At 43.2% G+C, this 27958-nt stretch overlaps 3 protein-coding genes across 8 annotated transcripts; 2 read left to right on the top strand and 1 right to left on the bottom strand.

Moving 5' to 3' along the window:
* Positions 1–1193: 1193 nt before the first annotated feature.
* LOC119737755 (histamine N-methyltransferase-like) lies at positions 1194–15508 on the bottom strand. The gene is made up of 4 exons (XM_038212327.1): positions 15473–15508; positions 5115–6943; positions 2924–3244; positions 1194–2514 (listed from the first exon to the last, which is right to left on the bottom strand). Exons 2-4 carry the CDS (start codon positions 5314–5316, stop codon positions 2156–2158), a joined length of 882 nt encoding a protein of 293 aa, XP_038068255.1. The 5' UTR covers positions 5317–6943; positions 15473–15508; the 3' UTR covers positions 1194–2155.
* On the top strand, positions 10695–21339 carry LOC119737754 (histamine N-methyltransferase-like). 6 transcript variants are annotated; one of them, XM_038212324.1, is made up of 4 exons: positions 10695–10880; positions 18485–18743; positions 18906–19226; positions 19940–21339. In XM_038212324.1, exons 2-4 carry the CDS (start codon positions 18545–18547, stop codon positions 20302–20304), a joined length of 885 nt encoding a protein of 294 aa, XP_038068252.1. In that variant the 5' UTR covers positions 10695–10880; positions 18485–18544; the 3' UTR covers positions 20305–21339. The 6 variants fall into 6 exon arrangements, with proteins under 6 accessions (XP_038068252.1, XP_038068254.1, XP_038068250.1 ...); XM_038212326.1 differs by lacking the exon at positions 10695–10880 and adding an exon at positions 12882–13248 and having other exon boundaries at positions 18499–18743; XM_038212322.1 differs by lacking the exon at positions 10695–10880 and adding an exon at positions 12882–13248 and having other exon boundaries at positions 18466–18743.
* A 2121-nt stretch (positions 21340–23460) lies between these two features.
* Positions 23461–26767, top strand: LOC119738443 (piggyBac transposable element-derived protein 4-like). The gene has a single exon (XM_038213338.1). It carries the CDS (start codon positions 23829–23831, stop codon positions 25653–25655), a length of 1827 nt encoding a protein of 608 aa, XP_038069266.1. The 5' UTR covers positions 23461–23828; the 3' UTR covers positions 25656–26767.
* The last annotated feature ends 1191 nt before the right edge of the window (positions 26768–27958 follow it).

The following is a 27958-nucleotide window of genomic DNA, read 5'->3' as shown; positions in this document are numbered from 1 at the left end:
GTTGTGTGTATGACACAATCTAATGTTGTTTCTCGTACTTCCACAAATTGTGATGCACTGGTGAAACATGTGCAGCAGGATTCACGACTAGCACCTAACAACTCGATTTTTGAGAGTCAACATTTTGCACCCACCCCCCCCCCCCCCACAGAACGCCCAATTTTTAAAGGATGGCTGCATGTGTGGATGTTTATATCCTACTCTCAAAAAATCTTTCCAATTTACATCATTTCGATGAAAACAAGTTTTGTAGCCAAATCGGGCGCATTCCAGGACGTAATATCCCTTTAAGAATTAAAAGGACACCCTCGTGAATTGTTATATGCAGAGAGTAAAAATTAGCATGCTCCGGATCCACTGGTGAAGTTTACAGTTCTTTGGTATGGGCGTCGCGAGGGGGGGGGGGGGGGGGGGAGGGTGCTAGGGACCCCTTTAGTGTATCTAAGACAACTAAATCCACTTTTATTTATTGTACGCACCACAATCATGTTTACCTGACGATAATGAAAGGAATGCCATGGACAGAGGGCAGGGGTGACCATTTAAAAAGACGAAAGGAAGCCTTCGCTTGAGCCGGCCTTGCAAAAGTAGTTTTTGACCAATAGGGCCGAAGAAATGTTTTTAAACGAACGAAATAGAGGGTTCCTAAAGTTCGCTATTAGGGGTCCTAAAATACACTGAAGGCCTGGGGGTCCTAAAGTACACTTTTACATTTCCAACTTCCACATTTGTGGTCCGGTTAAATTTCCGGGGATTTCAGGCCGTAATTCATTACGGCCTGAAATCCCCGAAAATTATATGTTTTGGATTGTTTACTTATATTATTTCAAAATGTCTGCATGGTTGAAAGGAAGCTAACCTATAATTACCGTTCCCGGAGAAAAAGAAAACCACCGGTGTTTACATCGGACGGGGGGACATTTTGCGGCATATGCTTACGCATACGTATTCCCAGCCGTGTCCAACAATGTACGATACACATTGCGCGAGTGTTACAAACACACGTCATCAATACACACATGTTGTTTCTCGCACGTCCGCAGAATGCGGTGCACTGTGCGGCAGCATTACAGCACCCAACAACTTTGATTTTTGAGAATCACAAATTTGCATTCCAAAATATTCCAAGGGTCTACCCAAATAATTGGATTGTAAAGCCTAGGTTATATTGAACAATGACGCCACGACAACGATGACAGGTGTTTAATACGAACTTTTAATTATTATTCAGAACCGGAAATTAAAATTCGCTAAGGCGTATAATTATACTGTAAACATTTATTGACATTTAAAGATGTGCAGCTGTCAGCATCACTGCATAGGTAGCTTTTTTTTAATTGCAGTTTAGCCTAGTTCAAACTGTACTAGTCTATGATCACACTCTAACTTGAACTAAACAGAAAATCACCACCAAATTTTAGAGGCACCGGCGTTATATTTCAGATTGTGTTCTGGTTAGGCATGTGTAATGGACAGACCCAATTAAGGGGAAGGAAGGAGGAACGGTCCTCTAGCTTGAAACGAACGAGCATACAATCAAACTATCCAATAAAACAATTACTATGCTGACGACTATCTATATATCAGTGTATTCCTCATACAATTACAAGATAACATGTAGGTATAGCATTCCCAGATTATTATTATTATTATTATTTATTCGGCCAACAAATGAACAAAAGTACAATGACAAAGCAAATATATATCAGAAAGTAAACAAAAAATGGAAATTGAAAAGTATGACCAGACAAGACTGAAGACTGATGCGAGTAGGAATGGGTTGGAGGGGGGGGGAGGGAAGGGAGGGTGGACAGTTTGACAGGGGAGAGGAGATAGAGGGACGGAAAACAAGAACAATATAAAATTTCAAACCGGCCAGCGTAAACAAAAGTGTACTTAAACACTGTAGCCCTCAGGCCTAAGGCCTGCATTAGATGGGGCCCACATTTAATTTTGCAGGTACCCACTATGATTTTGCACGAATACGGCGAATTGTTCATCCCAAAATTAAATCGTCGAATCTTGATGTGCACGTGCGCAGTTGGAATGCCCCCACTTTATTCAAATTGGTCTGGTGACGCCCCTGGCAATCCATAAAAAAGTGGGCCTACAATGCTAATCAAACCCCCAAGAAAACAGACCCAAACCTCGGACCCTAGTCCACTGGCTTGCACACGACAACTGCATCCCAGTCGTTGTTGAAGAGAACATCGTCTGCGCTCTTCTCGGAGCAATGGTCACTCCCGAGATATTCAATGACCTCCTTGTACAACTGCGCAGGCGCCGTCTCCTTCAACTTGACCACGTGGGTCAGGAAATCCACCACCAGGGCGCCCTCCTCCGACGCCTCGTCGAAACACTGGGTGATCTCGACACGGGAGCGTTGGTGGTACTGCGTGCACGGGATGCCTCGGCGCTCCAAGGAGCCGCGTATGTGGGACGAGTTTGTGAAGGTCATCAGACTGTCTTGAAAACTTGGGAAGTGATTCCATAAACGCCAGAACCCACTGTCGTCTGGTAAAAGACATTATGAGAGTGTAAGTTAAAGAGACCTATAGGTGTGCATTTTTCTTACTGACCTCCAACAAGCACATACCCAATGAACAAAACATAAAGAAATTTCGAGGTCTCTTTTCGCCTACCAAGTGCTTGAAGAAATCTGGGCGATCGTGTAGTTACGGTCCCCTCCTTAGTTTCGATCAAATTTGAATCAATGGTGTTTTTTATCATCAGAAATTGACCTTTTGAATCTAAAGCAGATTTTTCTCAATTCAAATGATACCTTTTTTGTAATTTCGAACAGTTTCTGAGGGTAGAAATTACAATTTTTGCACGCGAGTTACGGTTGGTGCAGTGCGATTCAGCGAGCCTTGCGCTTTGGAAACTTTACTCTCTTTTTTGGAAGAGTCATAGATAGGCCTACCTGAGACTGTTACCACTAGCAAGATTCCTCCAGGGTCCAACCGGTCGTAAAGATACATCAGGGAACGGTCAACATCGTCCACGTAATAGATGGAGTGAATCGAGCTGATGAAATGGAACTGCCTCGAATCTCCCGCCTTTTCGTATTGATCGATCGTCTGCTGACGCCAGTCGCAAGTTAATACTCCGTGTAGGTCGTGTGCCTCGGATTGCGCTAAGGCCTTGTACTTGACAAGCTGGTCCAAGGCAGGCTCAACTACACGGTTGTTGATGAGTGGAAAGCGTCGCAGGAGTTTGGTCAGCATCTGCATGTCCATCTCACCTGAAGAATATAAAATACAACTGCAAACGTTATTACGCTGTACAAGTAAACAGGGTGAGTAAAACAATAACGAAATCCAAATGTATAGGGATTACTGTGAAGTTTGGTTTTAGTGAAGTTCTGCATGTAGCACTTTCAAATTCTAGGATATGATAGCCCAATTCATTAGCTTTCTTTTAGTACAAGAATCAATCAAATTGGCCACGGGTCACAAAAGAGTCATAGTGATCTTTCAGCAAAACGAAAAACATATCACATAGGGATGTGTGTCGTTTTGCTGAAAGAACGCACACCTTTTTTTGTGATCCGTGGACAGAACTTTAAAACGGTGGTTGTGTTTACAATTCCGTAACTTGAAAAGTACATATTAAGTGGTTTGAATGATTCTTGTACTAAAAGAAAGCTTATGAATTGGGCTTTTATACACTAGATTTTGAAAGTGCTACATGCAATGCAGAACTTCACTAAAACTATAGTCCCGACATTTGGGTTTTTTTTTTTTACTCACCCTGTATATTATATAATTAATTACGAACCAAACACACTCTTTTATTGATCGATGTTCCAACAAGTCATGAGTTACAAATAACTTTCTCGTATATGCAGGTCGCCCAACCGGTCGGTAGTCAGAGTTTTAACGAGTCACTGAATTTTGGCGAGTCGAGTCGAGTCGTTTTAAGGAAGTGACTCGACTCAAGTCGAGTCGAGTCGGACTCGAGTCGAGCCATTGATTCGAGTCATTACCAGTCTGTCGGTATATATATATACCAATGCTAGAAAGTTGGCGTATAGTATGCCACGCGATCATATCAATATTTCCTTCTTTGACAACATGTAACAACTGATAGTGACCAACGGATCACCAACCGATAATGTAACAATAATAAGAACTGACAAACTGTATCACTAACCGATATGTAATAATTAAACTTGACTGAAGTGTCGTAAAGGTTACTATTAGTCAATTTCTGTTACATTATCGGCCAGGACCGATAACTGACTTATAGTGTAAGCACATCCGGGCAATTTTTGTAATATATCAGTTAGTGGTGATACAGTATCAGTCCAACTGTTACATTATCGGTTGGTGATATACGTTACCCGTCTGGTATTACTGAATCGGTTGTAATAAAGTCTCTCAGAGAAACCGGAGTTTCGATGCAATCACTGCACGAAGTGCACCTAGGGCGTATTCGAAACCCCGTTCTCGTTTTGAATGAACACGAGAACGGTGCTTCGAAATGACGGGAACCAACACGCGAACGGCCGTGTTCGCGAAAAGTCAAGAACGAAGATGGCGGACTCAGCAGGCCACAATGTACTGCAACTTGCGTTTGTATAATTGCAAGCATTCATTCAATGCTGGAGCAGTATTCGGACTACTCAGTGTGTCCCAAAAATGTTCCTCTGGAAGGTGTACAGAATTCTCGTAATTTATGAGAGAAAAAAAAATCGAATTCACAAAGAAATGAGGAGTCCAAACATTTTTCTTTCTTATTTATTATCCACATCCAACAGCAGAAAAAAACCGCCAATTACAGGACTGGGTGAAATTTTTGTTGGATTTGGCCCTGTAGTTTTGAAACAAAGGCCATTAATGTATCACCAGTCCATTTTGCTCCATTAAGATTGACAACACATACATTATTGAGAGCGTTCGTAATGTGTGTCTGTATTCAGGCCCGCCCCTGCCTGAATGTCCAGAATCGCTTTGAACTGCTATATAACAGGTGTTTGAGACAGTCCTTTGTTATAATTTAAAATATATTATAATGTACACAACAAGAGCCACAAAACCAACAGCAGTCATACTTTTCCCCGTTCAATTCAGAAATGTTTCTGTTCTCGGCGAACTTTATATTATGCATACCTGACCCGCTTCCTATTCCCAGGACCCGTAGCTCTTCATTCTCGCCCAGCGTGACCTTGATTTTGTCAACGACAGCTTCACCAAACACAGTCTCTCCCCAGTTGGCAAGCACGCTGAACTTCGCCGACAGAGCAGCGTAGCAGTGGAAGGACTTGGTGTAGTACTCCGGGTCGTGGAACAGACTGCGTAACTTGGACTCCATGATTGTCAAATGTATGGTGTTCTATAAAGGACACTCATTAGAGGGGGGGGGGGGGGTTGGTAAAGTCCACTGTCAAAATGTGGAGACGCCCATCTGGGAAATAGTTAACACCATCAATACAAGACTTTTGACACCAAACCTAATGCTGTATCTCTTAAATAACCCCCACCCCTTCAAATTCAAAATTAACCCCAAAATGTTTTTTTTCTGGCTATTTGAGTATTCTGCTGTTCATACCCTGAATAGTCACGTTGTAGTAATGATGATTAAAGACTTATTATTTCAAATTGGAAACATTCAGGCACAACAGCTGATTCAATGGATATGCATGAAATTACTATGCCATCTTTAAGATGAAAAGACGGACATGGATGGACATTCTTGAATCATACTACTTTCATTCTTATGATTAATCCAGCTCTTGTTCCATTTATAATTACTTATTCAATGTAGAATTGGTATCATTCAACACTAAAGCAACCTATTTTATTGATGAAATTGAAATGCGACTTGATACATGTTCATAACAAGGACACAAATTTGTGATAAATTTCTGTCCCTGTTATGAAAATGTATGAGGTCTTGAAGATGTACATCCCTGTAGTTTAAAAATACCTACTGGTAGAGGTTTAATGTAAGATTGGCCAGTGGCAATCCCTCAACGGATAGCTTTACTTTAGGAACAAATTTAGGATAATTCATGCATTTCATTTACTGCTTCCCAACACTTAAAAATGAAATGTCTGTCCATGTTATGAACGTTAAATCTTGAAGATAATCCTCTGTAATTTCTGGAATCCTAAAAAAAATATCAAACTTGTTGGTGGACAATGTTCTTACTAGGACATGGGATGTAGAAAGAGAAAAAAACATGACAGAGTACTTCATGTATCGACTTCTGTCTATGGTTCCCTCTAAATGTCACATTTTTGTTACCGTTTGTATGTGGAAAGACCCCTACATGTAGGTTGATATCAGTTTTATACAATCATTTATAATTATGTATATCTATGCCCCGACTGTCTGTGATACATGTATTTAGTGATCTATAAGTGCATTAATAATATTCTTACTTAATATATTAAATTGTCAGTTATGTGCTCATCTTTGAAAGTCTTACCGACTTCAGTGGTGTGTTCAATATAAACTATGTCAAAGCGATTAAAATGGGCAAAAAGGCGTTCATTTCGCAATAATACTCACTGTCCACTGTGCGTGCAGTGCAGATTTAGTTTTTTGGGTGGGGTGGGGATTTTTTTCATGCTAGATGCCCACTTCATATACAAAATATCCCCAAAATGACCCAATGCATCACCTCTGAAGTGGGCGCAATCATATTTCAAAATTTTGATTTTCATCCCAATTATCACCCCCCCCCCCCCCCCCCGCTACACTTATCTGTTATCGTCGTGCGTGTGGATCGCTCCATCGTGTTTGTGAGCAGTGCGTCGTGCGTGTGGCGAGCTCCGTCGTGCCTGTGAGGAGGTCCGTCGTGTTTGTGGAGAGGTCCGTCGTGTTTGTGAGCACGACGATATAGTACACCATACAAATGTCAATGTTTTCTTTGCCAGTGGAAAAGAAAATATTGATGTTCTCTCTGGGACTTCCAAGATGATTGAGTTGTATCCTGTGATAGAAGCAAAACAAAATGATCACAGTAAGGTTATAATATATTTTAAGGTTATTTTCTAACTTTCCAACAGTACTGGGGAAAAAATGGAGAACAAAAAGTAGAAAAGATTTAAATGCACCGTTTTGAAGTGAGGTTAAGATTATAAGCTCTCACGTTTACATTCATGTAAATTTGCATCATGAACACCATAAAGACTTGACTTAAGTCGGAGTTGCTTGAAATCGGCATCTCAAAATTTTTTCACACCTTTCCAGAAGCGCGACAAGCACTAATACGCGTTCCATTCACTTCAATGCTCGTACACACTGTGTAAACCACGCGTATAATGTACGAACATTGTTAGCCCAGGTTGGGCTCCGTTGTGCATTATATTATGAAGACGTTTTCCAACCTGGGCTAAAACATTGTGAGTTTGTCTTACAGTCACTATATGTGGACATGTGAACAAAAAATGTCCACATAATGCAGGTTGTGTTGACGTTATGTGGACTAAGCCTTGTCCACATAACGTTTCGCCCTCTCTGGATAACAGGTTTAGAGGCATTTGGGGGTTAGGGTTACCCGTCGCAGAATGAAGAGAAACATTCAAGGAAATCAAAAAACAAATTAGGGGTTGAAAGAGTTTTCACAGTTTTTAAGTAAAGTTATTTTTTGTACCGAGTTTTCTATAACTATACGAAAACAAAGGAATGTCCACATAGCGTATGTAAAACAAACATTTGTGTGTTTACATGTGCAGAGCATGTGCATACATGTGATTTCAAAACGTTCGCAATGGATTGCTGCATCACATGAAAATAACATGTACATGACACATACGTACGTAAGCGCTATGCGTGCATCAACGTTTTAAATTAGGTACACTCGGACCGAGCCCAACCCAGATTTGGCCAAGTCACTTGCGCCCCTTGTGTCGCGTAGTCTCAAAAATGGCCGCCAGACCGGGCTATTTTTCAAGATGGCCGCCAGCTTTTTTTAAACGGCCGCTACTTGGACTCAGGCAATGACATATCAGCTTTATATTATAAAGGGCAAAATTATGTCACTGTTTAAAATGTATTATTTTTTTCGTTAAAAAAACCGGAGGAGGCCTCCAAAAAGGTAGCGGGCGGGGACGCTAAACATATTTATTTGTATTTTGCCTAATTCATGCAGTTTTGCAATATTAATGCGTAACTGCGCAAAAAAGTATTGAGTTATTTCACAATAAACACGACGTTTGAAAATATTGAACCACGACATTACAACAAGTACGCACGGGCGAGGTGACAAACTTTAATGAGCTCCGATATCATCATTTCATTTACATACAGCCAATTACAGCGCGCACTGGTTTGGGAAGTAATGAATACACATTTAGCGAATACGCGGTGACCTGATTTAGCCGCGCGCAAACGTAGTAAACAAATGACCATTAGCCAATCAGCATGCAGTACCGCGCGTGAAGAACAAGCTGCACGCGCGCAGCGCGGTTGCACGCGCACGCGCACCCGGCGCACACACAAGCCAAAATTGGGTTATCGGTCGATTATACAGTCGATCAACTTCAGATTGATTAATGGTGTTATGAATATTGAAAAGTACGTACATAACATTTTTGTGAATTTCAAATTTGGTTTGAATATTCACTAGAGTTGACAGCAACTAGCTGTGCAGTTACTTTATGAATAAACTTCGTGAGTGACAGGCAAATAGACTGCCCCGTATGCCATCTGGCCGAGCGAATCGGCCACCTAAAACGCATGTATTGTTAACAAGCTGATTTACCCGATCATAGATCGGGTAGGGCGTAGTGTTGGGGATGAAAATTTGGGGAGTTAAATGTAAATGGGGATATAGTTAAGGAGACATACAGTTAAAGGAAAGCAATTTCTGTGGTGTGATCTGAGGCAATTTCTGACCACTAAAACAAATTTCAGCAAAAGATCATCTTTTAAAGTTATGACTTTGGATTAATTGAATCAGCTACATGTATTTTGAGCAATAGAATCATTCTTGTAGGCTACAATTTTTATTCGGGGAAGAAAAAGTGGGGGGGGGGAACCAAACAATGTCCCCGCTTTAAAATGGGGGGGGGGTTCCCCCTGTCCCCCGTCGATTTACGCACATGATAATTATGTACCATGGCAACTTGTCTGTAAATGTTCCCGTTGGTCTGTTAAATTGGCATTTTGTGAGGCAGTCGCATTTGGAAAACGCAGTGAAAAGGTTACCGTAGTACACAGGCGAAGGCTGATTGTACAGTTTTGACAATAAATCATAATGCAATAAAACGTAAAGGTGTCATTTGAAATGAAAATGTTGAGTGTTACCATAAAATTACAAACGGTCTGAATCATGGAGGAAGGTCATAATTAAGTTTCAGTATTGGACTCTTCAACAAACGTAAACTTGAACTTCTTACAATTTGCGAGACCGTCTGCAAGGAAAAAGTCGATGTAACTTTTATTGAAGTTGGTTCGGATTCGTTGGTTCAACCATCTATATAAGAGCAAGTTTTACTCGGCCTCCAAGGAATGTTTGCTCCTGAAAGGATCCGAGACCGCGGTCTCCCACGACACCAAAATGGCTCCACGTCCGTGGAAAAATGTGGGTGTCTTCCGCCGGGTCGGACACTTTTTCGTCGATATTTGTGTGAATGCATCGATCCTTCGTTGACCCCAAACAGGCCCCCGAAATTATAACACGACACTGAATTATACGTGGCGGACAGCGAACTCACAACGCTCAGCCTTGGTGGAAGCATAGTGGAAGCATGGAGCTGTAAACACATTATGGAAGCAACAGCACTCTATCACGCGATGTCACATGCTTGTGCTTCAAATAGCGAGCACCGTAGACTCAACCTCGTCTCCAGGGTGTGGAGCAGGCTGCAGTACGCGTTGCCAGTGACGGTTTTACGCATAGCCGGGAAGTACCACGCAGTGTAGACTTTCGATTGGGTCAGACCGCGCTAGGCATACTAATGTGTAGTCCTTCTGAGTATTCGTTGCACTCGGCACAGGGGCGGCAAGCGAAGCATATGAAAGAATAGGGACACTTGGTGGCCACGCACCATGGACAAAAAATATTTTACCGAGGTCACCCCATACTAACGTTTGGTGAACACTTTTGCTAAACAGCCAAGTAGAACACGTAAACGCAACCCCTACGTCGAAGCCGCTGACCTCGCACAGTCTAGACACGCAGAAAAAGCCAGCACAGGGGGCGGACAGGCAGTCAACGTGAAAGCGCACACGACGGCATATTCCTGCGCAAAAAGCAGTCACGAAAAATCGACGAAACGGATGGCCGGTCCGTACGGGAAAATCAGGACGACCCGAAGTGTCCGACCCGGCGGAAGACACCCTCCGCATTTTTCCACGGACGTGGAGCGATTTTGGCGCCGCGGGAGCTCGCGGTCTCGGATCCTTTCATGAGCAAACATCGTCTGGGAGGCCGAGTTAAACTCTCTCTTATGTATATAGATGGATGTCTGACATAGTCAGTGTGCCCGAAGTGCAATTGCTGTCGTTTTGAATTCGAAAAGTACGTGCATAAAATTTGTCCACAAGTAGAAATATTTGGTTTCTACAGCAATAAGCAGACAAACTAAATTTACATTGGGTACAGTTACTATGTTCAGTACCCGTTTCTTTTAGGAGTTATGGTTTCAATAAGTCGAGGGTGTATGCATTAGCCTATATACCATCTGTGTGTGAATACAGCGCGTATTTTAACGCTGATCGTTTGTATGGAGGATGACCATTTACTTTTTGTAATGACGTCTTCAGCCTGTCCGATTTGGAACACCATACATTTTAAGCAACCCGATCATTGTACACACAAGCACTTTGAGCACGTCTATTCGCTCGAATATAGTGTGTGAAGTCCATTGCCAAAGCGCCAAGCACATCGTACACACACGGAACATTATTCCCGCCACATTAGGGTGAGTGTTTATCTATGTACAGTCTGAAGGTCACTGCCAACCAGTGTTGGAGCAAAGGCTTTGACCCTCAAGGCCAAGGCCAAGGCCAAGGCTTTGACCCTCAAGGCCAAGGCCAAGGCCAAGGCTTTGACCCTCAAGCCTCGAGGCCAAGGCCAAGGCTTTACCCTCAAGGCCAAGGCCAAGGCCAAGGCCAAGGCCCTGTTTTATGAAATGACCACTGATATAGAACTAATTATAGTCACATGAGTGACACGTCATCACGCAAGGGCAGATCCAGAACACAATTTGGGGGGGGGGGGCAAAGAAATGTTGGTCCCCCCCAAAAAAGTGGGTCAAAAAATTACGGCTTGGGCTTAGGGGCCCGCTTAAGGGCCCCGAAAAATGTTTGTACTCGAGATATGCTCTGTGGTGCGATTTGAGGCAATTTCTGACCATTTTTACCGATGTTTTTTTGAGGAAAAGATGGTGGTGTACTCATTGCCTGCCTTTATTACGACGTCACATTAAAAAAAACCCGTTTTTTTTGGGGGGGGGGGGGGGCATGGCCCCTTTTGGCACCCCTGGATCCGCCCTTATCATCACAAATTGCTCGTTACGAAGAACAATATTTCTTTAATTGCAATCAACATGATCGCATAGGCCTACACAGTTTTATGACTGCACTGTATCTATTAAAGTATAAGTTCAGGTCTTCAATATGGTTTAACTAGACAAAATAATGATTTACTTCTATATTGACACACAATTCTCCCAAGTGTATCAAAAGGGGGATCCAAGAAACTGATTTGGGAATTGTTTTATTTGCTGGCCCAACATGGTCAGAAATATCAGCATTATCTAAAACAGATTTAGCAAATCTTTAGCACTTATCAGGGAGACATAATTATACAACCAATCAGATCTATTCCATAGTTATATGCGCCTTGAGCATCTTTTTTAGACGGATTTTGGCGCTATATAAATGTTCTCTATTATTAGTATTATATGCAATTAAAGTGATAATCTCATTAGCCCCACAGGGTGTACGGAATATTTTTGCAGCAAATCTACTACAATGGTAACAAAATGTGATGCTACAAAAGTGGAAGTGCGCCCAACACACAAATCTATAGGGTGCTTCCCTCCTCCATGGTAATACGATTAAAATGGTAACAGCAAAATTTCGAACAGATTTATCTGGAAAATGCAAAAATCTATGGGCCTTGAAGAGCCTTGACTCAAAATTGCAAGGCCCTGAACCCTCAAGGCCAAGGCCAAGGCCAAGGCTTTTGCCCTCAAGCCTCGAGGCCAAGGCCAAGGCCCTAAAATCCAGCCTTAAGGCAGCCTAAAGGCCAAGGCCCAGCATCAAGGCACTACATCACTGCTGCCAACCACAGGCCTATAATATTCCCTTACAGTCTGCATAGTCTAAATGTACATGTACAGTACATGCTTGCGTATGCGTATACAAAGTCGACGTCCCTGCGGGATCTCCCCTACTGGCGAAATGGAACATTCTTTAGATATCTGCCGACACAGTTCTACGGGTTCAGATTGATGGAGCCCATTTGTTGCAGCGACCCTGGATCACGACCGGTAGTTGCACCCGGACCATTTTGCACCGCATTCCCCGCGCGATGTTTGCCAGTGGAATTTGTACATGTAGCCATGGAGAAATAAAACATTTCTCCATGATGTAGCCTACACGTACTGTACTAAAACCAAACGTTATGTGTCCATTTGTGAACATGGCTTCAACCAGTATAAATCAGGACGACCCGAAGTGTCCGACCCGGCGGAAGACACCCTCCGCATTTTTCCACGGACGTGGAGCGATTTTGGCGCCGCGGGAGCTCGCGGTCTCGGATCCTTTCATGAGCAAACATCGTCTGGGAGGCCGAGTTAAACTCTCTCTTATATATATAGATGGATGTCTGACATAGTCAGTGTGCCCGAAGTGCAATTGCTGTCGTTTTGAATTCGAAAAGTACGTGCATAAAATTTGTCCACAAGCAGAAATATTTGGTTTCTACAGCAATAAGCAGACAAACTAAATTTACATTGGGTACAGTTACTATGTTCAGTACCCGTTTCTTTTAGGAGTTATGGTTTCAATAAGTCGAGGGTGTATGCATTAGCCTATATACCCATCTGTGTGTGAATACAGCGCGTATTTCAACGCTGATCGTTTGTATGGAGGATGACCATTTACTTTTTGTAATGACGTCTTCAGCCTGTCCGATTTGGAGCACCATACATTTTAAGCAACCCGATCATTGTACACAAGCACTTTGAGCACGTCTATTCGCTCGACTATAGTGTGTGAAGTCCATTGCCAAAGCGCCAAGCACATCGTACACACACGGAACATTATTCCCGCCACATTAGGGTGAGTGTTTATCTATGTACAGTCTGAAGGTCACTGCCAACCACAGGCCTATAATATTCCCTTACAGAAATCTCCCATGTAGTTCCCATGGGACCCCATGGGAATTGCATGGTGAATTGGACACCATGTGGCCAGGGATTTTGCCGGTGAGTTTTCCCATTGGCTTTTTCCCCATGCATGCCATGGGAAATTTTATATGGGGTTTTTCCCATGTACGGTTAAGGTTTCCTATCAATTCTCAAAATATTCCAAATTGCTCCATGGTATTTTTCAACAACAACTTTCTTAAATTTTTTTAACCCTGTGTGTTTTGTGCTATTCATCAAATAGGTAAAGCACATCATGGAACTCCGAGCTTAGGCTGTCTTTAACTAATGTCCACATTATTGCTCCCATACCACTTGTCAAGTTGTACCATAATACCCAATAGCCTCAGATCATTCAGAACGCGTTCTCAGTGCAGTCTCGTATCGAGCCTTTGCTACGATGCCCGTATCTCATTCAGATTCACGATATGACCCGTCCATGTAATGCACTAGCGGGATGCCGCGCTTCGCGCGGCACCCGCTAGATGGGTGGAGTTGACTGTCTCGTAATAATTACTGTATACAGTGAAATCTCGATAATAACTCCAATAACTCCAAACAACTGTTAAGTCAAATAAAGAATCAGACGCTCTGCTGCACGCGAGCCTATTTGGGCTCGCCATCAGTCTCACCTAAGTTGTATTTGCGTTTAGCAACGTGCGCGCACATAACATTTCCTGTGGAGATTGTGCGAGGGTCCAGGACATATTGTCAATATAGGGGAGGGGCTAGTTAGGGTGAAAGGTGCTAGTCGGAACGCCCAATTTCCGTACAACCCGTCAACCATGTCACAAATATTTCCGGGGATGGGGAGAAATGGTTTTTGTTATAGAGGGGAGATGGTGATATTGAAATCGCTGATATTGTGGAGGTTTATGTTTGTGCTGGGATTCATACCGTTTAAATGTTGTTTTAAATTGCGCACCGATTAGGAAGGTCTTGCTGTCAACAGTTGAATGAAATTAAGTATTTATTGCCGACCGATTGTCTCATGCAATGTCTCATTACATGTATATAAAGCTCATAACTAATGTTGTGCTGGAATATTGTCCAGTCAAATTGAACATTGATTTTTCAAGGTGCCAAACCATAAAGGACGTATACACCAACTGTACAATTAGGTAGTTTAGATAAAACGCGGTTTGATCTTGACCTTTACAACGTCGTATTCATAGTTCTCACTACAGAGGAGAGGAGGGGGAAGCCAGTGGGGATGGGGGTTGGATATTGTGTGGCCTATTTACATGGGCGTCGCCAGGATTTGTTTTCTAGAGGGGGCAAAACATATTTTTGCCAAAAAAATGCCTGTTTTTCTCAACACATTCTCCATTTATCAGTTTTAGAGAAGGGCAGGGACATTTAGCCCCCCAACTCATTAAATTTAAAATTGAACTCATTTTTTCCCCTTCTTTTTTCTTTTTTTTTTGCTTTCGGGGGGGGGGGGGCAAGTGCCCCCCCCCCCCCCCCTTGCGACGCCCATGCCTACTTATGTTACACCTGTGAATGGTCACTTATATTTCCGGGGAAGTGGGCAACAATTTATATTCGTTATGGTGAAGGGGGTGTTTTTTATGTATTAAGTAGTAGTTAATGTCATTATAACAGTTCGTGTTTTTATTATGGTGATGGGGTTGTAGAGCAAAGTATTGTAACACGTTTATTTGCAGAAGAGAGTAAAACTATAAGAAAGGACATATTGGAGCACTTCATAATTATGTCAAGCACCACATGTTAAATGTATTTAGTACAAAACTGTGAAAATGAAATCAGGTACAATGCACACACAAATTTTTTAGTAATAATGTATTTGCATTCAATACAGGGTAGTACTTTGACAAAACTCAGGGGATATAATTGTAGCAAATTTTGGGAGCGATTTTCGTAAGGGACGTCGGTCCAGGCTTGTTTAGCATAGGCAAAAACATTCCATGAAAGACTTTCAAGCGAGACGGGTAATCATTCCATAATTATTCTTGGATACAACTAAGCCAAGGATATAACTTTAAAAAAGGATGGACATAAAACAGCAGAAAAGAGTGATTATTTTTGCACTATTTCATTTTCATGACTTCTAAATAATAAAATTATGGCTAGAAGAAAAATGTGTTTTGAATGGGTAAAGAGAAAAAGCACGTCACGTCTTCGTCTTGAGTCGAGATTCTTGCTTTGGGAACTGGTTGAAGCATGCACTGGAGCATGCTTGGAGCATGGTTGGAGCTGGTCATGTGATGTGGGTGTCATCGGGAGTCCTGTGTAAAGGAGTAACAAAGAAAACTTGTAAAAAAATACATCGGCTAACAATAGCTACAAATAAATTGTTCCTGCGCGGTTTGTGCCTTACGATTCTGCGCGCCGTGCGTCCTCACGGGTGTCGGACGCTTCGCCCCATTTCCACGTCGCCCCATGTCACTTCGCCCCTAACCACTTCGCCCCATCCCCACTTCGCCCCATCCCCACATCGCCCCATCTCCGCTTCGCCCCATCCCCACTTCGCCCCATCCCCGCTTCGCCCCATCCCCACTTCGCCCCATCCCCACTTCGCCCCATGTAGTATAAAAAAGGGAAGGCTAGGGGTGCAGACCAAATAAACTGCCAAAGACCCCAGATAATAAATGCTCCCAATTCTAGAAACTCAGGAAAAATACAAACTCTCTGATGAGGTGCTCGAGACACAGATGAGAGAAATGATGGCTTAAATAAAATCATCAGCCGCTGGATTCAAAAGAATCCCGTAGGTATGGGTCAGTGAGTTCAAAGGAACTCACTGCCTTGAGGAAAATGTTCCGTCAAAATTTGTCTGATATGTGAGACTTACAACTTCATTGATGAGATTGGTTCCTCCAAGAGTGAAATTAGGATGTCAAAGGTATTGTCGTTCTCAGATAAGTGGGAGACGGGTTGGTATAGCCGGGTTGGGAACAAAGTTGGATCTTTTACTTCAAGCTTTTTTCTCGGTAGGGGAGAGCCTAGCTTGAGAGGTTGGTTATGAATTGTTCATTTGGTGATGGGCTAATTCTTTCCGTTGGTTAGCAATTAGTGAATCTATTGAAATAGTTTTTTTTTAAGCCAAAAAAATAGATGAGATTTTTTTTTTTACATGTAACGGCTGGGGCGAAGTGGGGATGGGGCGAAGTGGGGATGGGGCGAAGTGGGGATGGGGCGAAGTGGGGATGGGGCGAAGTGGGGATGGGGCGATGTGGGGATGGGGCGATGTGGGGATGGGGCGAAGTGGGGATGGGGCGAAGTGGTTAGGGGCGAAGTGACATGGGGCGACGTGGAAATGGGGCGAAGTGTCCGACATTCGTGCTCACAGCACATCGCGCAGAAATCGCCATCTTTATTTTCGGGTTGCGTGTTTTCGCTGTGCTGTCATCGTAATTTCCCCCCCCCCCCAAATTTCTCTAAAAAAAAAATCAAAACCTGGCCCTCTATCTATGACATACCTGTTTATTGAGAATGTCTCCAACTATTTTGGTCGGGCTTTTTTAAAGTGCATTTTGTTCCCTATAGGAACCGGGCCCTTCTACTAAATACTACACGATCGCCATGTCCGAGGCCCACGCGATTGGGTCACACTTTTCACAAACAACAATTGTCATTGCCAGCAGTGGTGTTCGAAAGAATACTTATAATCCTTTGCCAGAGGTGTTCGAAAGAATTACTACTAACTATAATCTATAATGTGTCATAGCACAAACCGGACTTACCATTGAAAGAGAAAATTGTAGCATAATCAATGCATCAAACGACCATCAAACGAAGCTAGTAGTGCTGAGAAAATGTGGGGCAAGCATGCCTTCAGCTTTGCATGTTGCATGGAATACCGTTGCATGCGCTGCAGCGCATGCTCCTCTATACGAACGTATACGTATACGTGGCACGACAGGTGTAGCGTGAATATCCGACTCCATGAAATGTGGACTCATTGGTAGTCCTGCGCACGCGTGAGTACGATACTGTGCTATTTTTAGGATCATTTTGGGAGAGTGACCTGTCACGTACGTGCGAGGGATCAACCAATAATAGGGAAATAGGGGTCCGATTTTCATAGGAGTTGAATTTTCACGTGACACCGGCCCGTACGCAAGATGGCGGCCGGCTCAATGGGGAAAGGAATTCTGGGAAATATGTGGCGAAAATAGCCGGGCCCCGTTCCGCATCCCCCGCAGCCAACAGGCGCGATGGGGACGGGAGACCGGTCGGAGACCGGTCGGGAAAATGGCAGCGCCCCCGAATCATTTTCGTGATTGTAGTATAGATGCTGGTTCCACGCAGATTTGTGTGTTTTTCTCCGAAGCTATTCCTTCCTCCATGCTCTAAATAGGCCTATATTTGACAGTATAGTGCCTACAGCCTTTATTTTTTGTTCTTCTGTGGTGATTGTGAAGTAATTTAATTAGGGCACTTTTGTTGTGCCACATTCAGAACAAACAGCCATGTCGTAGACAGCCTGCAGTGTTTTTGCCTGGGGCATGCCTGGGGTTAATAATAGGTAAAAAAAAAAATACGGCATTGCGAATTGGGATTAGGTTAGTTTTTGACCAGGTCAAAACGTAATTAACGCGCGGTAGAAAATCGAATTTTCCAACTTGAAAAACGTTTCCAAATTACAAAAGCAGGTGTCATTAGGCTTCAGAGAAGTCTACTTTACTTCACATTTCCGGGGTTTTTTTCATGCATCGGTTATCGTATACACCCCACATTGGCACTTTTGAAATCCGATCCACATCCAACTTGGCATACGTACTCTTATAGAAGCCAATCTGAAGATGTGTACCGAATCATTCTTTGCCGGCCAATATCTCCTCAATTACTTGTCCGATTGGGTTACATCTTTGCATGTACCTTTAAAAAAAAATAATTTCAGCCATAACATTTTAAAAAGATGTTTCAGAAGTTCAGATGGTTCTAAGTTAAAGGTAGAATAACAGGCAATGGCAGCCATTTTGAAAACTTAAAAAAAATTGCTTGTTATTCTACCTATATTTTGTTCAAAGGACAAATCTGCGATATCATGGCCCTATAGCCAAATATCTTTCATAAGACATACTCTGACTGTGTGCCAAATTCCAAAGGCACAATTCCCCCAAAATAATTCCCCTATCTGCCCAACTAATCATCCCACTCTTAGCTTTGAGGGTCCAATTCAGTCACACTCATGCAGGTTGTCTAGCTGTCAAAACATCGGAGTATCTAGAAGAGAAGACAACATGGACACAAACTGGAGTCTGTTAAACAATCCAGGCCATTATGTCAAGACGTTCAATGTCTTCCGTGATCGGTGTTCCGATGTCAGCGTGTTCTCCGTGTGGGTGGACGGTGTGTTTAGCGAGGTGGTGGTCGGTAAACTCCAGGCCACACTGGACAGACAAGAAGAGCTACGGATCCTAGGGGTGGGCAGTGGGTCAGGTGAGAATATCCAAAACAGTTGATATTTATTTTCTAATTTACCCGAATGGTCCACATGCTTTGTTTCCGCATTTTGTGTGATGTCACATTCATAACTGTATCAGTTGTCGTTATCTGTTCCACCGAAATTCATTAGGAAAAATCGATTTGCATATTTGAAAGGTGTAACGGACTGCATCATGCTGGAGCGACTCCTAAAGCAATTCTCACGCATCAACAATCGTGTAGTTGAGCCCCTCGCAGAGTTCCTAGACCTGTACAAGTCATTGGTGAGCTCCAAGGCTCACCAACTGCACGGCGTTGAGTGCGACTGGCGTCAGCAGACGATCGGGCAATACCAAAAGGCGGGAGATTCGAGCAAGTTTCATTTCATCAGCGCAGTGCACTCCATCTACTACATAGCAGGCGACGTGGATAGCGGCTTGATGGATCTGTACAACCGTTTGGAACCGGGTGGAGTGATGCTGGTGATTCTCAATTCAGGTAAAAACAGTCGACCGTATAAATAAAAAATAATCCATCTTTGAGCGCCTATAACGACGACATTTTTGGTGTGAAAAAAAAAACATGAAAATGAATACAAATGCTGCTTTCTGACTGGATTGACCTGAGATTTACAATTCTAGAAAAACCTTGAGTGGTATCAAGTTCCGAACTTAAGAAGTTCTGCTTCAGAGGCAAAATGACAGAGGTATACACGAAACAAACATGGATAGGGACTCACAAGCATGGACGGTCGGGAGCCTGGCAAAACCTAGTATGGCCTGCCGTGTGTGGTTAGGGTTTGTGATTCATGATCAGAGAGTCAGGGTTTCGAATCCAGCAGCTGGCCATAATGTTGTGTCCTTTGGCAAGCCACTTCACCCGCACGTGCCTCTCTCCACCCAGGAGTATCAATATAGGTACCGGCATTAGCTGGGGCAAAACCTGCGATGGACTGGCATCCCATCCGGGAGCCGGAATAGAAATATTCTCAGTCGTTTCATGCCACTGAAACCAGAGAGTAAACGCCAGTGTTGTATATAGTCGACTCCATCACAAGTCCCTGTAAGTCCATCATAAGTCCATCACTCTCAAGTCAAGTTGCTGTTCAAATGAACTGTAACAAAAATATTCCTTTGTCCTTGTTCAACCCATTACGGGCAGAACGAGCAAGTGAAGATAAAAGATTATTGAATTGTTATCGTTGTTTTCAGACACGTGCAAGTTCAGCCGTCTACTAGGTCAACTTAAATCCAGTCTCGATACATCATCATACAACATGACATCGGCGGACATACGCAGCTGCCTGGACCGCCGGGGCATCCCGTACACGCAGTACCCCCAAACTGTGCGCATAGACGTGACCCAGTGCTTCGACCAAGCCTCCGAAGAAGGTGGCTTGTTGCTGGATTTTGTCACCCATGTCGTGAACTTCAGGAAGACGGCGCCCGAAGATATGCAGAGGTCGGTCATGGAGTGCCTGGGTAGGGGTGACTGCTCCGAGAGGGAAAGTGGTGGTGCCATATTTCTGAATATGGACTGGGATATAATTGTTATAAATCAGCCGCAGTCTGAATGACCGTGTTTGATGGACACGCATGTGTGCGCACTATAGGAAACAGAAGATTGTATATACCTCTCCACAGGGCAATTTGCTACAGATTAGATATATGGATTTTATTCAAACTAGGAATTTCCAAGGTGTATTGATCCGTCGAAAAATTGAAGTATTTTATAGGAGCCTTTTGAAACTAGATTTTCAAACTCTAAAATTTTAATACACGAGAACACTGCACGAGGATATAAATTCCAGTACGGGTGGCGAAGTTCCCAAACGACATCCACTTCCCATCCTCTGATTGGTCTATTACATGCATTATGTAATGCATTGTTCTCGATCACCACAACACCAACCCAAGATAGGCTTTACGTCTTGTGAAATGTTCCTTCCTCACTTTAGTTATTTCAAAGGTAAAATGGAAAGAAGTGAAAAACGCTCACTGAGATTGGAACTCGGATTACTTGATTAGAAGGCGGGACTACTTCCAACCAATCCACGAATCAGCTGCCAATCGCCGGTGATTTAAAAACCATTATTGCCCTTGGCACCACGAATATGCATAACGCAGTGAGAGTGCCCTCTTGTGATATTGTCCGACCTCGTTTGGGGACAAAAATCACGTACGGGCGGCCGGGTGCGCAAGTTTATTTCTGTCGCATGCATCGAATGTTTAGCTGATGATGAGAAATGGGAAAATACTGTGACGTAACGAACGTTTCTGTAGATGTGAAAACTGAGATATAATTATCTGTAGTTAATTAGGTTGCTGTTTCGAGTGCGAAGTCATCACTCGTCTTCTAACATAATGTAAAGTGGCAGAACTGAATAATAACGTATGAATATGTGGGTCTCTTTTATCAGTTTTCAATCATAATTGTGTTTGTTTAATTCATGTGGGATAACGTTTGATTGCCATAACTTTATGTATAACATTTGTAGTTTAGTTGTTATGTTTATGGTAAGTGAGTTACTGTAAAATATATTTTATCTTTGATTGAATAGTTTTATGTTATACATTTTGCTGCACTCATAAAGGCAAGGTCTGTACAGTCATGACTGCTTAGTTTGTGACTTTAATATACAGGGTGAGTAAAAAAAAGCAAAACCCAAATGTCGCGACCATTGTTTTAGTGAAGTTTTGCATGTAGCACGTTGAAAATCTAGGCTATGAAAGCCCGGCCAACTCGTAAGCTTTCTTTTAGTACAACAATTCACACACATCCCTATGTGATTCGTTTTCGTTTTGATGAAAGAACACTTACCTTCTTGTGATCCGTGGACAGAACTTAAAAACGGTGGTTGTGTTTAAAATCCCGTAACTTAAAAAGAACATGAGTGATTTGAATGATTCCTGTACTAAAAGAAAGCCTATGAATTGGGCTTTCGTATCGCAGACTTTGAAAGGGCTACATCCAAAATTTCACCAAAACAATGGTCCCGACATTCCGCTGTACAGGGTGGTCCGAAAAAGTTTACACTTTTCCAGACGTAGATTTCTCACACTTGGGGAGACATGTTTGAATTGCTTGATATTCCCTTAAGACTACGTGAACTTGGTGGTATACGGTGCAGGCCATTATGTACAGTTTTAAACAGTGGTTTTAAATGGCGCGCTCCAGTGGTTTTTTTTTTACTTTGAAAGTTTTGAGCAAAATAAAATATTCATAATAGTCTGCGACGTATCAGCTCATACATTATGTACATGTTTATTATTGGAATCACGCGTGTTGTATTCGCCTGGTCCGCCGATAGCTATACGCGATGAATCGCCGGGTCGGTTCGCGGCACGCTCGGCGATCAAAGTAGGCCTACATGCACCCTGGCCGGCCTGGCTACGCCACACTAGAATCTCTGCTACTTTTGCCTCTTTTCCTCTCACTGGATCGCAAAGCCGTGGTTTTTCCAAGTCTTGTTTTACGGTACGACACTGTGTACACATCCGTGAAAAGTTAGTCTGTACAGCTGTTGAAATTAGCAAAAGCGCATAAACATACTGCTGGTTTTAGAACTGAATTAAGAGCGGGGACGCTCCCCATTCGAAAGTTTTATTAATTGATTACTTGTCGTGGGCCGATTTTTTTTTTGCGTTCCACGACTCATTTGAAAGCTCATTATTAATGAAAGAAAATTATTAACTCAATTTGAAATAGCTTACCAACTTTAAGTGCCATAATTATAAAACGGGTAGGAAACGAGGTGGCACCCCCCCCCCCCCCGGCTGCCGAGATCAGCCAAAAAAAGGTTCCCGTATATACCTGTGGACGCTATATAACTTACAATGTTACGGACATGCAGTCCCAACTGTACAGCTAGCTTACCAGACTTGTATGACTCGTGACTCGGACTAGAGTCCGACTCGAGTCCCATTTTCCGTAACTCGGACTCGACCTGAGTGACTCGTGACTCGGACTTGACCTGCATGACTCGGGACTTGGACTCGGTACTCGATGTTTGGTGACTCGAATACAAGTCTCACCGATTACGCCGAGTTGCTGTTTGCATGCAATAATTTTCACAATTAAATTTCTTAAAGTTAATTACTGAACGCGAAAATTCACGGAAGACCACAAAGACGCAGTGGAGACCCGAACCTGGGTCCCAGATATCGGTGATCAACGGACCCATGAATATACTCAGTCATTCGGCTACCTTCAAGTTTCCTCAAAGTAATGTGTCTTAAATATTAAGCCTTAGGGGCGGCTGCGGGCGGGGATAAACGTGGATGATTATTAAATGATTTTCTCAGAGTAAGAAATAAGCTACACATGTACACATAGGAGTACGTGTTTAGTCTAGAAATTGTCACAGTCACATGTTTTCCTCTACCCAACCATGGTGGTGTTTCCTACCTCCATGCTCCAACAAACTTATCGTCACGCAACACGTACGGAACACACCCTCATGTACCACTATGCATGACATTTTTAAGAAATCGCATATTCAAATCATGTCTAGTTATAAAAATACAGATCCTCCCCTCCGTCAACTACTATTTAATAAAATGACTGTCTGTCTAGGGCCTATTATATAAATCCCTTAACACGTGGCCGGGTGAGGCATCCAGAATCCTCCACATTTATTGTTATTGTCCGGCCACATATAGTAAACACGATGGATGGAAATGTATCCGCAGATCATATGGACCGTATACATAACACCCCCAGAGGGGTGGGTGAAGGTCACTTGGCAGGGCTAAGTGGCTTGCTCAGAATTGGCGGGAAAAATAGTCGGCTCCCATCATGTTTGTGTGCATAGTCTAAATGTACATGTACAGTACATGCTTGCGTATGCGTATACAAAGTCGACGTCCCTGCGGGATCTCCCCTACTGGCGAAATGGAACATTCTTTAGATATCTGCCGACACAGTTCTACGGGTTCAGATTGATGGAGCCCATTTGTTGCAGCGACCCTGGATCACGACCGGTAGTTGCACCCGGACCATTTTGCACCGCATTCCCCGCGCGATGTTTGCCAGTGGAATTTGTACATGTAGCCTACACGTACTGTACTAAAACCACACGTTACGTGTCCATTTCTAAACATGGCTTCAACCAGTAGACATCCCGATATTCCAGAATCTCTTCCACCCACTTTGCAAGATGATATTCGAGATTCTGATGTTGAATCTCTGATGTCGGAAGAAAGTGGCAGTGTGGTGGCCGATAGCCAAACCTCTGATGAAATGTCTTGTTCAGAGGAAAGTGGCGAAGACGTTGACAGCAATGGCAATGAGGACGGCGATGTTGCATCCATTCTGCCTCCCAAAAAAAGGCCGTTGCCCACCCCTCCAAATGGGCGGCTTCAGAAAGAGAAGCCATCACGTGCAGCGTACGTCTCGCCGTCGGGGGACACCTGGACGTCGGATGCCCCATCTACTTCAAGAAGACGAAAGGCAAAGGTCATGATGGAGGCAGCCGGGCCAAAAAATCTTGAAGGCGCAAAGAGCAAGCTCCAGTTGTTTCAACTCTTCATCACCACGGGTATGATGAATGCCATCCTCATGCACACTAACGAGGAAGGTCTGAGACAGCGGGGACGGGCTTGGAGTGGCGACGTCGCCATGATGGAGCTGACTTCAGCCATCGGTCTTCTGCTGTTCTTGGGGCTTACCAAGTCCGGCCGTGAGAAGGTCCGTTCCTTCTGGAGACAGGGACCTTTTGCGAGACCGCTCTGCATGGCCACCATGACGGGTACGAGGTTCCAGGACATTCTCACCTTGATGCGTTTTGACAGCAAGGCGACAGGCGAGGCGAGACGAAAGAACGATAAGTTCGCCCCAATTCGAAGCGTCTTCGATGAATTTGCCTCCTCCTGCCGTCGCTACTACAGCGCCGGTGAATGTGTCACGGTTGACGAACAGTTGGTTGCCTTCAGAGGTCGATGTCCCTTCAGGCAGTACATGCCCAGAAAGCCGGCCAAGTACGGGATCAAGTTTTGGGCTTGTGTGGACGTGGACAGCCATTACGTGCTGAACATCATCCCCTACCTTGGGAAAGAAGCAGAGGGAACGAGGACCAACCTGGGTGCGAGTGTTGTCAAAGAACTAATGCAGCCTATGTACAACATTGGGAGAAATGTGACGACGGACAATTATTTCACAAGTGCCGCTCTTGCCAAGGACTTGCTCAAGAAAAACCTCACTTTGGTGGGAACAATCAGGGGAAGTCGCCGAGAAGTTCCCAAGGAAGTTCGACGAGAGAATGTGAAGACCAGGGCTGCCAAGTCGTCCCGTTTCCTTTTCAATGAAGATCTGACGCTCGTCTCTTTCATCCCGAGAGAGAACCGGAGTGTGCTGCTCCTGTCATCGATGCATCACGACAAGAAAATCAACCCCGACACCCAGAAACCGGACATTATCCATTTCTACAATAAAACCAAAGGTGGGGTAGACACGGTCGACCAGATGTGCAGCGTGTATTCGTGCTTGCGGAAGACAAAAAGGTGGCCAATGACTGTGTTCTACAACTTGTTGAACCTGGCGGCACTGAACGCCTATGCATTGTGGCGCCACCTCAATCCGGCGTGGGCTAAACGCGAAAATAGCCGCCACGACTTCCTGCACGGCCTCATCATGGATCTGGTGAGGCCTCAGATTGAGCTGCGAGCAGCCAATCCCAGAGGACTCCATGCCTCCACCACCAGTGCCATGGCGATCCTGAACTTCACGGTCCAATACAACAGCAAACAACCCAAGCCTGACGGAGCTGAGCAAGCCAAGATGGGCGACTGCCACGAGTGCCCTCCTCGTCGCCAAGGAGGCAGGCGAACCCCCAGGTCGTGCAAGACCTGCAACAGATTTGTGTGCAAGGAACACTCGATGAAATTCTCCGCTGTGGCCTGCCGTTCTTGCCATTACGGGGAGTTTTGATCTGGTGTACCTATAGATGTAATTACCGTTTCAATGTTTGTTCATCTGCCACATTTATGGGTGCATACCTATGTTCCCCGATACCCATGTTCCCCAATCATAACCCTAACCTTGAGGGTTTTGCGGAACATTAGGTATGCCTATTGGGGAATATAGCTATTGGGGATAATAGGTATAATTGGGGCACATCTTGTTTACCCCACATTTACCAATTTCTGGTTTCCATCATATCCACAGTTGTACGATAATTTTCCTTGGTTATATTCCTTGGCCGTTTTCCATGGAAATTCAAACCATTGTTATTATTCACTTTCAGGTGTCTGTTTTGATTTTGGTTTGTTTTTGTGCTGTTTGTTCATATGTTTGTTTAGACTTTAATCTGTTATTTAGATTTACATTAAGATTTCCCTTCAATAGTGTTTAGCAAACTTCAACTTCAAACATAATTGTTTACATTTACTTGGGTGGTTTTTTTTTTATCTCTATTTGTTGTTCAGACATTGCTGTATTATAGCTTTTTTTAGTTGTACATTAAAATTTTCTTTTGGTGTTTTTAAGCCAACTTTCATTTGTTACAGGTAAAAAAATCGGTAACTTTGTTTTCTTTCTTAACATTGCATAGACTTTACACTTAGACCTTTGGTTTTATATTTCCTGTTTCATTGTTGCTTAAGTTTACAGAATATTGTTTTGATACGAAATAATTAACCCAGAACTGCAAAAACAAACACCTTGTTTTCTTTCCTTTGCTTTTCTTTTATCACTATTTAAGTGTTACCTAAATTACACCAAATTAATTAAACAAAACAATGAAGCCTTGTAAATAATCCCAGAAAATTCCTAGACATGTAACAACACACTGAGACAAAAAAAGACATATTATTTAAATTGATCATTATTTGTATGGTAAGAAAGCCAGCAATTTCTTACAGGGGTACAAAATTTATTAATTTGTATCACCATTTTAAAACTAGGCTGTGGAATCGCATTTGTAAAAAAAAATGAATCAGATATTCTCAACACAATTTGAATGCATACAAGCCTAACCAAATAAGCTAACTAAATGCCATGAATCCGGAAGCTTATTCAAATAAATATCCATGGAAATTCAATTAGTATATTCTTGGCACGTTCCATATTATGAAAGCTCAACCCATAATTTGCACTATTTTGCAGTTATCCAAAAAGTAACTGACTTAGTTACTGTTGAAAAGCAAACATCGGTTCAGTGCCCGACATCGCGTAGTTGCAATCAGTTGGATGAGAACGTGTCCCGGACACTGAATTCGGGCGCAATTCAAACCATGATTGACAACTTTTGAATTGAAATCAAGATCCTAGAATATTGTTTTCTCAGAATATGAGCTGAAACTTCATCGGGTTAGTTGTTCAGCACCCTTCTTAAGATTTTCAGCACTTTTGTTGCTCAAACGAACATTATGCACAAATTACAAATGATGTACTGTACCTTTAACATGTAAAAACATACATATACATGTACTTAATATATTATTTGGTAAATTGAAAGCTTTCTACAGCTTACTTTAATCAGATTATTTCAGTTCACTAAAAAAGTTAAATAAGAAATATCTACAATCAGTGATATCGAGATTACGACATTCTTAATTTGTCAAGTTGATCCCAGTCCACGCAAGCCAATCACAAGTCATCCATTCCCAGGTTAAGTCACACGCTATTCAACAGGGTTCCCGTCTCTTTATGAAAACAAAATTCCTTGAAATTTCCCTGAGAAATATCCAAAATTCCATGCGAAATATTTTCACTTACGTCAAGAGGTGGTGTAGCAAAGCCAATTGTAATTGCCTGGTGAGGTAATATTCACACTGCATTAACAGTAAAAAGCCACTATGGCCTGTCAGTCCATGGACACAACTTTGACATGTGGCACAAGACGGACAAACTCTTTTCCCAAATTTTGAGTGTTTTCCCCCAATTCTGTGAGATTCCCTGACTCGACAAATGGAAAATCAGTGTCAGGTTTTGCCCTTCACCGATGTATAAACACTGCATACCCAGCGTGTTACCTTCCAAGTGAAAAATTGGGAAAAATCACTCGGGTGGGACTCGAACCCACGACCTCCTGCTTTCTAGTGCAGACGTCTTACCACTCAACCACCAAGCTTGCGGGACCAAATTTTTTTTTTCCAATGTTCACTCGGGAGGTTACTCACCGAGTATACAGTGTTCATACGTCCGTGCAAGGGCGGATCCGGGGGGGGGGGGGGGGGGGCAAAGGGGGCCATGGCCCCCCCCCCCCCCCCCCCCAAAACGAAACCAATTTT

The sequence above is a fragment of the Patiria miniata genome, unplaced genomic scaffold (genome assembly GCF_015706575.1).
Source record: "Patiria miniata isolate m_02_andy unplaced genomic scaffold, ASM1570657v1 HiC_scaffold_3, whole genome shotgun sequence".
Lineage (NCBI taxonomy): Eukaryota > Metazoa > Echinodermata > Asteroidea > Valvatida > Asterinidae > Patiria > Patiria miniata.
Note: the sequence above shows the minus strand (reverse complement) of the source record. Positions and strands in the feature narration are given on the sequence as shown.